This window comes from Barbus barbus, assembly GCF_936440315.1.
Source record: "Barbus barbus genome assembly, chromosome: 12".
Lineage (NCBI taxonomy): Eukaryota > Metazoa > Chordata > Actinopteri > Cypriniformes > Cyprinidae > Barbus > Barbus barbus.
The window spans coordinates 6125861-6138894 of record NC_136740.1 but is presented as its reverse complement, the minus strand read 5'-3'; the positions used below and the strand labels follow the sequence as shown (position 1 = coordinate 6138894).

Here is a 13034-nt window from a genome sequence, read left to right as displayed (position 1 = left end):
AATGACAATCTTTACAGACATCGTATGTTCATTCACACTGCAAGTCAAATGTATTTAATATTATTTTTTCATAAGGTTGTTCACACAATCTTGTAAATGTCGCTCATATTGGACATGTGTCTGAACAGTGCATGCTTGTAAACTGATTTGCATTTGTAAATCATCCTACACTTGACATAACATCATCAAACTTAATGTCATTTAGTATATCGTATAACCATTTCTTTGGAAATTTTTGGTCTCACGTAATGTGTGAACAGCTTCCAAATCAGAACTGGGCTCAAACAATACATGCCAGAGCCATAAGCACTGCATCACAATTGCGGTCACTTTGAGTATCACATTAAAAATATGTATTATTACCATCATGCATTACAGAACTGTTGTTTGGAAAATCATATTGTGGTGCATTTTTGTTTGGCTGCTTTTCAGATGTCTCTGTTATTTGGTACAAAAAGTTCAAGTCATGGAGTACCCCACAAATAAGTGGTTAATTTAGCTATATCAAATAAAGGAGACATCCAAAATGTGGGTAACACTTTAGTATAGGGACCAATTCTCACTATTAATTAGGCCTAGTTGCTTATTATTAGCATGCCTATTATTAACATATTGGCTGTTTATTAGTATAGTCATGCAGAATATGTGCTACTCATAAAGCACATATTCTGCATGACCATAATTCTACATCCCTGATACCTAACTTAACAACTACCTTATTAGCTATTAATAAACAGCAAGTTAGGAGTTTATTGAGGCTAAAGTCATAGTTAATTGGACCTTAAAATAAAGTGTGACCAAAATGTGCAGTGCTTGGGAGGCACCAGGAATGGTCTGAAATCCTTCTTTTAGACCAATGATAGTCAGTAAACATCATTTTAAACGTTTAAGAATTATTATTCATTTCTTTTTCATATTTCACCCAAAATGAAAATTCTGACATGATTTATCTTAGGGACACAAATGAAGTTAATTTTAGCTTAATCTCATCATTTTTGTCCATCCATTTAAAGACTTTCAAATGATGATAGAATTAGAAAAAATGTCTTTATTTGTGTTCCAAAGATAAATGAAAGTCTTGTGTTTTTGGATGAACTCTATTTTTTTTATTTATTTTTTCCTATCCTGGTCCAGCGGGTGGGGATCTGACTGTGTCTTTGACAGAGGGTCTCGCTACACTTGAAGGCATTCACTTGCAGCTCACACCTGCAAACCTGGTGTGTCCAAATGTGCAGATCTCTGGGATTGACCCCAGCAACATCAACAACATCACTTTGCAGGTAAAACTCCACTAAAGAGGTTAGATTAGTTATACTGAGCAAGCGGAATGATGCAGTCTTTTTTTTTTTTTTTGTGTCTATCCGTTTAGATCGACCCCAGTATTCTGCAGCACGGCAGTTTGCTGTCTCACTCTCTGACGACTGACTCAGGACTGACATCGCACGCAACAGCTCACCTCATGACTGCTGGAGATGCTTCGGTTCCTGCTAATGTAGTCATTCACCCTCTGAGTGGCCTCTCGCTGCAACCTCAGCCTGCCTCAGCCAGCGTCACCATCACCAACCTGACAAACGAGCAGGATAATGCCAGTGTGTCTCTTTGTCTATTTTTTTTTATTTCTTTTTTTCACTTTTCCATTGTCCCTTCTTCTCTTTTACCATGTCCAGGTCATATTTCACATACAAAAAATTTATAAATAACATGCTGTGCTTATTTATCCTAAAGGAAATTATGGCTATTTTAGTGTTATAAATCCATTTTCAAAAAAAAGAAAATCCTACTATAGTAATATAATTTTTGATGTTCCATTTAGTGAAAGAAGTTAATTATTAGTTTAAAACTCATTGTATTCCTGTCATTTTTATGGAAGCCCGTTTCCGCCAATGAATAAAAAATAAAACAAGGTAATTGCGACTTTTTATCTCACAATTCGGACTTTTTTTCTCGCAATTCTGACTTTATAACTCGCAATTCTGACTTTATAACTCGCAATTCGGAGATATAAACTCGCAATTCTGACTTTATAACTCGCAATTCGGAGATATAAACTCGCAATTCTGACTTTATAACTCGCAATTCTGACTTTATAACTCGCAATTCTGAGATATAAACTCGCAATTCTGACTTTATAACTCGCAATTCTGAGATATAAACTCGCAATTCGGAGATATAAACTCGCAATTCTGAGATATAAACTCGCAATTCGGAGATATAAACTCGCAATTCTGACTTTATAACTCGCAATTCTGAGATATAAACTCGCAATTCTGACTTTATAACTCGCAATTCTGAGATATAAACTCGCAATTCTGACTTTATAACTCGCAATTCGGAGATATAAACTCGCAATTCTGACTTTATAACTCGCAATTCGGAGATATAAACTCGCAATTCTGACTTTATAACTCGCAATTCTGACTTTATAACTCGCAATTCTGAGATATAAACTCGCAATTCTGACTTTATAACTCGCAATTCTGAGATATAAACTCGCAATTCTGAGATATAAACTCGCAATTCTGACTTTATAACTCGCAATTCGGAGATATAAACTCGCAATTCTGACTTTATAACTCGCAATTCTGACATATAAACTCGCAATTCTGACTTTTTTTCTCGCAATTGCGAGTTTATATCTCACAACTCTGACTTTCTCGCACCATAGCAAACCACTCTCCGTGTAAGGCTTTGCAGTACTTTGTTCAATTAGCTGAACTATATATTGAACTAGATGAATGTTGCGTCCGAATATGATTTTTGAACAAACATAAAAATTACTCATTCTTCTTTATTTCTGTGTTTTGCGCTCACGGTTTGGACAGTACCATTACCGCCGGGCTTTCAGACACAACATTCTTCATTTCTTTATAGTTCTGAGTTTGAGGCAGCTTCTATCGCATTATTTTAATAACAGCTGTCAAGTAAAGCGCGTATTATTGTAACACGAGAGTGGATATATATGAATGCACGCAGGTGGATTTCCTTCACTCTCGCATAAAGCGCGCTTTCATCTCTATGTTCTTGCTATAGAATTATCTTATCTCCTGTATTTAATGTTGTAAGATATCGACCAAGCAAGACATCCCCAATGAAAATTATAAATAAATTATAAATAAATGAAAATTATTTAGTCAATTATATATGAAGAATTCAGATGCAAAAGCTTAAATGCCATCTGAAATTTTCTTCTAAAATTAGTATTTTTCGTTTATATTCAGTTATTTTACTTTAATGACAATGAAAAGAACCTGTTCCTGAGAAAAATGCTCATTTTAGAATAACATTTCAGATGGCACTTATGGCTTTTGCATCTGAACTCTTCATTGACTAAATAATAATAATAAAATTAATGAATCCTTTATTTATAATTTTCATTGGGGATGTCTTGCTTGGTCGATATCTTACAACATTAAATACAGGAGATAAGATAATTCTATAGCAAGAACATAGAGATGAAAGCGCGCTTTATGCGAGAGTGAAGGAAATCCACCTGCGTGCATTCATATATATATCCACTCTCGTGTTACAATAATACGCGCTTTACTTGACAGCTGTTATTAAAATAATGCGATAGAAGCTGCCTCAAACTCAGAACTATAAAGAAATGAAGAATGTTTTGTCTGAAAGCCCGGCGGTAATGGTACTGTCCAACCGCGTCCAAAAGCCTTACACGGAGAGTGGTTTGCTATGGTGCGAGAAAGTCAGAGTTGTGAGATATAAACTCGCAATTGTGAGAAAAAAAGTCAGAATTGCGAGTTTATATCTCAGAATTGCGAGTTATAAAGTCAGAATTGCGAGTTTATATCTCAGAATTGCGAGTTATAAAGTCAGAATTGCGAGTTTATATCTCAGAATTGCGAGTTTATATCTCAGAATTGCGAGTTATAAAGTCAGAATTGCGAGTTTATATCTCAGAATTGCGAGTTATAAAGTCAGAATTGCGAGTTTATATCTCAGAATTGCGAGTTATAAAGTCAGAATTGCGAGTTATAAAGTCAGAATTGCGAGTTTATATCTCAGAATTGCGAGTTATAAAGTCAGAATTGCGAGTTTATATCTCAGAATTGCGAGTTATAAAGTCAGAATTGCGAGTTTATATCTCAGAATTGCGAGTTATAAAGTCAGAATTGCGAGTTTATATCTCAGAATTGCGAGTTATAAAGTCAGAATTGCGAGTTTATATCTCAGAATTGCGAGTTTATATCTCAGAATTGCGAGTTATAAAGTCAGAATTGCGAGTTTATATCTCAGAATTGCGAGTTATAAAGTCAGAATTGCGAGTTTATATCTCAGAATTGCGAGTTATAAAGTCAGAATTGCGAGTTTATATCTCAGAATTGCGAGTTATAAAGTCAGAATTGCGAGTTATAAAGTCAGAATTGCGAGTTATAAAGTCAGAATTGCGAGTTATAAAGTCAGAATTGCGAGTTTATATCTCAGAATTGCGAGTTATAAAGTCAGAATTGCGAGTTTATATCTCAGAATTGCGAGTTATAAAGTCAGAATTGCGAGTTTATATCTCAGAATTGCGAGTTATAAAGTCAGAATTGCGAGTTTATATCTCAGAATTGCGAGTTTATATCTCAGAATTGCGAGTTATAAAGTCAGAATTGCGAGTTATAAAGTCAGAATTGCGAGAAAAAAAGTCCGAATTGTGAGATAAAAAGTCGCAATTACCTTGTTTTATTTTTTATTCATTGGCGGAAACGGGCTTCCATACATTTTACTGCAATATAGTAAAAAGACTATTTTCACCATTGGCAATAATTGGGAATAGCAAACACTCAAAAGGACATATTACAGCTAAATAACTTAAAACTCATCAAGAGGCAAATGCAAGGCAATGTTTCAAATATTTCAAAAAGGCCCATAAGCCATGAGTTTAAAGTGAGCTGATATAGCTGAGTTGGTGAGAGATGTTAAAACACCAACCTGAGAGCTAACTCATAACTTAAATGTTGATGAATATTAAATGTCAATTGTTAAATCAGGGCCATTTTATTCAAGATCATTTTTTTTAGTTCTTTTGTCAGATGTAACTTATGTCTTTTATTGATATGTTTGTCCTGTCAGGTTCTCAGGAGCTGTCACAACTGTCCAATGCGGCAGGTCTTGTAAGCGGTGGCAACAACGCTCCAGAGATCACGCTGACTATTAATAACTCCAGTCTGACACAAGCTTTAGCACAGACCAGTGCTGCTGTGTCTACACCTGCCACCAGTACACCAGAGATCACACTCACTATAGCAGGTACACACACACCCGTGCAAACTATACAGACACAAACTGCTGCACTCTCTGTTGATAATGCTGTTCAGGTTAAACACCCCAATAAACAAACGAAGTGTCTATTTACACTAAGTGCAAATAGCCCGCCTTGTTGGCAAAGGCTATTTTCACTAACTCCACTCACCAACGTGAAATTGGGTTAGTCAAGACTGAAAAAAGCCCTTTTCAAATCTCATATCGCATCGGAAAGGCATTTCTTTTCAATAAAAATTAAGGAAATAATCAAAAAGTTGAAAATAAAGTATCGGGTAGGGTTAGGGTAGGTGTAGGGAGGGTTTTATTGTCACAATAAGGTGGCATCCATTTAATAATTTGAATTAAAACTATAATTTACACTCAATACGTTATTGCGTACTGTTTTATAATGTACTACAATACTGAGCTGCAGATAATTGCCACTTTTTGCAATAAGTAGTATATAAATAGCAGAAAATCTTGCTATTTTAACAGTGTAAATAGAATCCATTGCTATTTGCATTTAGTGTAAATAGCATCCATCACTATTTGCACTTAAATGGTATCTATCGCTAAGAAAATATGCTATTTGCACTTAGTGTAAATAGTCGCTGCCATAAACAAATCCCAAAGGTGAGACAGCATTACACACTCTTTTTGACTTGCAATTTTGATGCAATTAAAATTATGTGCTAAATCATAAATATTTTAGGAAGACACCTTTTTGAAATTGTAAAAATGCTCCAAAGATGGCAACAGTTTTTGATGGAGGGGACCTTGTTTCTAAAACAGTCAAAATGATTGCGTTCTCAGCATTGTGTGTGTGTGTGTGTGTGTGTGTGTGTGTGTGTGTGTGTGTGTGTGTGTGTTTAAATAAAAAATACAGTCAAAACTACGGTGGCCGAGAGAGCTCAACGCGCTGCAACTTCAGAAAACACATGCAAATAGAAAAAGCACCAGCAAATCAAGAAAACATCTTCATCAATTTGACAGCAGGTGCTGCAAATGCTCGCAACACAAACAAATAAAGAAATGCACTGCAAATACTCACAACACGACCAAATAAAATAATTTTATTTGCAGCGCGTTTCTTTATTTGGTTGTGTTGTGAGCATTTGCCGCACATGTGTGTTGTAAAATTGAGGAAGTTGTTTTCTTAATTTGCAGGCATTTTTTCTATTTGCAGCACGTTGAGCTCTCTTGGCCACCGTACAAAACTGAAATACAAAAATTACAAAAAAATATTATAAAAATTATTACATTTAAAATGACAAAATAATGTAATTTATTCCTGTCAGGCAAAGCTGAATTTTTAGAAATCATTCTAATACCATTCACTACCATTCAAGTTTTTAAAAGAAATTAATACATTAAGTCACCAAGGACACATTAAATTGATCAAAAGTGAGAGTCAAGCCATTTATAATGTTGCAAAAGATTTCTATTTCAAATAAATGCTGTTATGTTGAACTTTGTATTCATTAAAGAATTCTGAAAAAAAAGGATAATGATTTTCACAAAAAATACTAAGCAGGAAAAGCATCATTTATAATAATCAGAACCATTATTAATAATTGAGTACCAATAATAATAATTGATAATAAACACCAAATCAGCATAAGAGAAAGACATTTCTGAAAGATCAATGTGGCACTGAAGACTAGAGTAATGGCTGCTGAAAATTCAGTTTTGCCATCATAGGAATAAATTGATGAGAGAGAAAGATTTCAGATTGATTGAACTTGTTTGTCTGTTGTTTAATTCAGTTCACCTACACAGTTATAGTGAATAAATGTTTGCTGTACTTGCAGTAATTATTAAAATGGTGTCCAGTTACGATCAAACTCTGGGCAAAGATCCTGTTAAAATTAACTTCATTTGATTGCTTGTTTCTAAAGTTGGGATTCTAAAGGCCCTGATATACTTTTGGTGAAGTTCTTTTTTGTTCTTTACTTAGGGGTAAAAACAAGTTTGATACGTAAACAGTGGTGCATTTTTATTGAATATTACAAAACTTTTTTTTCTGGTGTTAACAGTCATGTCAAAGCAATCTGTATGTATCTGTTCTTTGTCTCTGTTTAAAGGTCAGGACCTGTTACCCCAGCACTGTCCAGCCTCTACTTCAAACTTGAACACTGGGATCAGACTTACTTCAGGCAGCAACAGTCTGACGTTAAGCAATGAGCAGCTCCTTCCTCAGTGCCCCCCCTCAGCCATGACCGGTGAGAGCTGAATAAAAAAATAAAAAAAAGGTTCTGACATGTAGAGTAATGTGTATGTTTTCTGTTTATGGTACAGTAGGGCTAAAGGTTCATGGGGTAAAAGGTGCATTTTATTTTATTCTTCTCTAAACCACTAGATGGCACAGAAAGTCCCTGCAGCACCTGTCTAAGCTTCGGTGTAGAAATGGACAATTTGACACTATAATAAATAGCTGGCTGAATTTCAATTTGTTGACATGACATGGTTAGATTCAAATGATCAATATCATTTATTAAGGTGGGTGTCTTTCTTGGAGATGATCGCCTTATTTATAATGAGACCGTATTTAAACATATTATATAAATCATATCATAAAATATATATCATTACTACTGTAAAGCCAAATTAAATTGTCCGGGGATCTCCTTTAATCGGTGTAAGAATCTTTTTCGTTTTGTAATTAAATTGATTTTATTTTTATTTTTCAAAACAGAATATGGTACAAACTGTGCTTAAGTGATTGTTTTGAACAAGTATTAACTGAGAAATTATAAAAAAGAGGGTATTTTGAGGGTATTTTGCCATATGCTGGTGAGCTTTTACCCCAAGTGTGAAGTAAAAGGCCCCCCTCACCCCTTTTTATTTATTTTCTGTCACAGTTAAATAAAAGATATATATTTCACTATGGAAGCAGTAAAAAAAGAAACCCAAAGCGAATTTTTCTTAAGGTGTGCCTTAAGCACCTAGTGGTTTGACTTAAAACATAATATAGTTCTATACTTTCTCAATTGTGAATAGACTGTTAATTGCATGTTTTGTCTACTGCAGGAAATCTTACTATGCAAGTAGACAAACTAGACAACATGTGGTTGCACATGATTATTGTGTGCACTTTCTGTGATGGTAACAGAAACCTCAGCTAAGGGTTTCAATAGATGCCTGTGTCATTAAGCCGGATGTTTAAAGGGGTCATCGGATAAAACATTCACTTTTCAAGTTGTTTGAACATAAATGTGTGTTGGAAGTGTGTGTACACATCCATCCTAAAAAATCCACCCAGTGTTTTTTTTTTTTTTTTAAATCCCTATTTAAAATCCTCTTTCTCAAATCAGGCTGTTCTGAGGTTTCTATCAGAATGACGTAGTTCTGCACAGACCGCTCCCACGATAGTTGATTGACAAGCCGTCTTACCTTAGACCCACCCTGAGTGAGCTGAGAGCTGTCCTCCATTGTGTGGACTTCGGTGCAGGGGAAGACAAGAATGTCTCCGACTGAGCGATTGAGGTGTTTTGTTGTTGGATGTAATAATGAATATAGCAGTCGTCATTAACTCCTGACATCTGAGCCGCTGAAGATGCAGAGGATTAACGTTACTTTCGCTTTGAAGTGAATGCGCCGATCTGCCTAAATGCATCTATGTTAGCCAGTTTCGCGGCTGAAATTCAGTCTGCTCGTAAAGAGGGGCGGGGTCAGCAGAGTCATTAGCATTTAAAGTAACATGGACTAAAAAACGGCTTGCTGAAAACAGCTGATTTTGATAGGTTTAAAAAGGTGTTTTTTACACTACCACTGAGAAATTTTAACCAAAGTATGTTATAAACTTTTAATTAAGACCCTAAAGAATCATATCAACTTGTGCGAAATGGCATCCGGTGAACCCTTTAATGAATAAGTATCTACATTCATGTTGCCAGTTTTTTGACCAACTTACTCGAGCAAGATTGTCTCCGCCATGACAGTAGTTGACCTGAAAATTGTCCATAGGAGAACATTAAATGAATTGAATTGAGGACAATTCCCAGTGAGGATGTTTAGAGTTTGGCTTGCTTAGTTGGCGACGCTTGACTGATTCTACAGACACTATTGGAATCACTAAATCATCAGTGAACTGACTTTAGCTGGAAAATGACTCTTTGTTATTGTCCTCTTGCATTATTGACAAATTACTTTCCTGTTGACACTGTAAAGTTGCTTTGACACAATTAGTATTGTATAAAACGCTATATAAATAAAGGTGACTTGACATACTGTATGTCCATATTTTCCTGATCCAATTGTTTAGTTGTGTCTCTGATTAATTCTTCCCATCAGTCAATGCACTGGCACCCAGCACCTCCTTATCTCAGACAGGCATGTCAGCTCAGAGCCTGGTGATGTCATCTGCGGGCATGGCCAGCGATGGCAGTGTGACTCTGACTCTAGCGGACACACAGATACTGGATACGGTCTCTCTCAACCTGAACACACAGGTAAATGCACACAACTGATAAATGCTTATAACAGATTATCTGACTGAGGAATGCTAAAATTGTCTTAACATTTCGTGCTAATACTTTGTCCCGGAACTGTGTATTAATTAAATCAACTTGGTCATTTATATTAATAAGTGTATAGTGCGATCAGTATGTTATTTACCTGTGTATTGATGAAGTGTTTACCTGTATATTGGGTCTACAAAAACAGGATACAAATATTTTTAATAAATATGCTTCATGATTATTGGATTACTTTTAAAATAATAGTTTAAAAAGTTTAGTTTAAAGCACATGTGCCAAGTTACATTTGCATAATTTTACATAATTCATAGGAGCTTCCATTTTTTAGATGCAAAATCCTTTGGAGGAGAGTATTAAATGAAGGTGATTTGTTTAGTAAATCTGGCCATGAATATGTGTTTGTTTACCTGGATGAGTTTCATGTGATTGTGTTATTAAAATGGTATCTTAAAATCGCAAGGGGGCACTTCAAATTTTCGGAATCCTTGCTCTGTTGCTATGAATCGTCAACATTTTCCCTCACTGTCATTGAGCAATTTCTTGTGCTAGAAAGCTTTACTCAAAATGTCTTTCCAACCCATAAACTGATTTTCTATCACAGTGATCATACATGTCACAATATAATAATCAAGTCTCTAAAGTTGATTTAAAGCAATGTGTATTGTGAAAAGCGCTATATAAATAAACTTAAAATAACTGTCATTGATAGGTTTTAAAATCATCAGCAAAATATCTTGAACAGTGTTTATTCAAATGGAGCTGATGTCTACCTTTCTCAGCAGTTTTTTGTGAGACAATCTTGTAATTTATTACTTTTTATTTAGTTGAGATGTGTGTGTCATTTATGCACACAGATGATAGATAACCAGACGGAGGAGAAGGAAGCAGAGACACAGCAAAAGCACCAGTGTTACTACTGCAGTCAGGTGCTGCTGACAGCAAATGCTCTCAGAAGACACTGCAGACAGGCTCATGGAAAGGACCGCTGCCATGTATGCCGTGTCTGCAATAAAGCCTTCAAAAGAGCCACACACCTCAAGGTATCATCCTCATACACATCTTTATAGTGTACTCTGTGCTGCGGCTGCCACACAGTCCATGTCAAGACCACTGGAAAAGATCAAGACGCAACTAACATCTGCAGTTCAAACTATGATTGTTGAAGATTCTTGGGCCAGTCATCCTTATTGTTGGGCCACCAGTACCTCTTCCAGACCAGTCATTAGAATCTCCATTTCAACATTTTAAATATTAACCTGATGGAGGAAATTGACTTTTGAGCTGTTTTCTTATAGCCGTGTTGTGATTTGTTCTGCTCATCAACCTTTAGTTGACCCATCCATCCATCCATCCATCCATCCATTAAAAACAAAAAAAGAAATTAATCGAGTAAATAGCCTGCACAAGAAAAATTCAAAATTTAATTTAATTTTGCTGTTTGTATGCCGTTTTAAAAGAAAATCATGAATAAGACTTCACAGAACTTTGATATGCCTAGCATTTCATTTTGATAGCATGATAGCAATTCATTTAAAGCAGGTACTCCACTAAAATAACTGAGACATTTTTTTGTTTTTGCTTTTTTTCTAACTTTAACTTTCCTTTTGTTGTTTATCAAAGCATAGTATTCATTCACTGGATGATAGTAATCAGTATCTGAACATATATCCAAATACAGTACATAACGTCTAGAAATTAATGTGTCTATAATGTCCACTCAACAGATGGATGCATAGAACACTTCAGTTTCCTTCTTGCTATTATTGTCGCAGAGTCATGTTATTTTTCTTTTCCGCACCATTTCAACAGCAGCCAACAATTCATAGGTGTTGCTTTATCAAATTCAACATTCAGAACTATAGCTGACTGTAAATTATATGGAAATCATAGCAGCAACTCATGAATAAACAGCTTCTGAACAATCACTTTTTCCCATGTAAAGTTAACTTGTGATCAGTAATCACGCTTTAAAATACCCCTCATTGACATGCTGAAGGCTATGAGTTTACAGCACATATTGATTGATATTTATGCCACTTTTGCACTTTTTTGCACTCCCAGTGTCAAGATGAGACAAGTAACACTTTGACCTAAATAGTTAATTCATGTGATTCCATTTGAAAGTACATTATTGTTTCCTTTTCTTTAACACACTGAGGCTAAATTATTTTCTGTTAATCAACCGCAAGTCAAAAAAGTTGTATCTAGATTGTCCTATAAATGGGATTAAACATTTTATTTTGATCCTCTCGGACTTTGTAACTTTCGAAAACTGTTAAATTTGCATTTGCAAATCTCTCTTTCAGGAGCACGAGTATGTCCATAAGAAGGGACCCAAAGTGAACTCTCAGAAACCCAAAGTGTTCAAATGCCCTACCTGCGACAAAGCCTTTGCCAAACCCAGCCAGTTGGAAAGACACAACCGCACACACACAGGTAAAGCAAACCTTCACCCTTGCTTTGTTAAACTGTACTGTCTTTGTCCCACATATAGACATTTCTGTACAGCATAGCAATCGATGCCACTAAACTGTTATCTGTCGGTTGTGATTTTCAGCAGTTGTGATTTGTAAGTCTCCTCAGTAGTTCGTCATATACCTTTACACTAGTACTTTCAGTCGATTAAAAATGTAATTACATAATGTGCTGAGTAGTTAAATTGATCAATATTCGCTGAAGTCAGACATTATAATTTTTTCTTTTTTTAGTGTACAGTTAACATGAGTTTCAACTTTAAAAATTGCATTTTAAGACTCCATTATGCATTTATTAGTATGTTAAATAGATAGCCATAAACACCATATAACCTCACTGACATCTCAAGAAGAGCAGTTCAAAAACATTTTGCTCTCAGAAAACTCCGTGTATGAGATAATGCAGATTTTGTATCTCCTTTGATTCATTGGCATGTTTATTTGGTTTCAGGTGAGCGGCCCTTCAAGTGTCCGCTGTGTGACAAAGCGTTCAATCAGAAAAGTGCTCTGCAGGTGCACAGGGTCAAACACACAGGCGAGAAGCCCTACAGATGTGAAGTGTGCACTATTAGCTTCACTCAAAAGAGCAACATGAAGCTGCATATGAAGAGATCTCACGGTTATCTTCCGTCCTCCAACAAACTGATTGGTATGTGTGGAGCATTCAGTTCTGTCAGTTCCTCATTAGCTTGTGTTTACTGATCATCAGAGGGCTTTTAAGATCATGAGAAACAAATTTGGTAGTGTACATGCATATTTTCACCCAAAATGGTGAAACCTAATTAGAGTTAACTCATCGATTGCTTTGGTTAATGAGAACCCCTTGTTCTGCAGTAAC

General features: G+C 35.5%; 1 protein-coding gene across 1 annotated transcript in view; it reads left to right on the top strand.

Moving 5' to 3' along the window:
- The window catches only part of LOC306877526 (zinc finger protein 236-like), a 71067-nt gene that overhangs the window by 54615 nt on the left and 3418 nt on the right, over positions 1 to 13034 (top strand). Inside the window, exons 23-30 of the mRNA XM_079429333.1 lie at positions 1135 to 1280; positions 1370 to 1589; positions 5074 to 5250; positions 7329 to 7466; positions 9538 to 9695; positions 10577 to 10762; positions 12029 to 12158; positions 12648 to 12845. Coding sequence (XP_079285459.1) covers positions 1135 to 1280; positions 1370 to 1589; positions 5074 to 5250; positions 7329 to 7466; positions 9538 to 9695; positions 10577 to 10762; positions 12029 to 12158; positions 12648 to 12845 — 1353 coding nt within the window. The remainder of the gene's footprint in view (positions 1 to 1134; positions 1281 to 1369; positions 1590 to 5073; positions 5251 to 7328; positions 7467 to 9537; positions 9696 to 10576; positions 10763 to 12028; positions 12159 to 12647; positions 12846 to 13034) is intronic.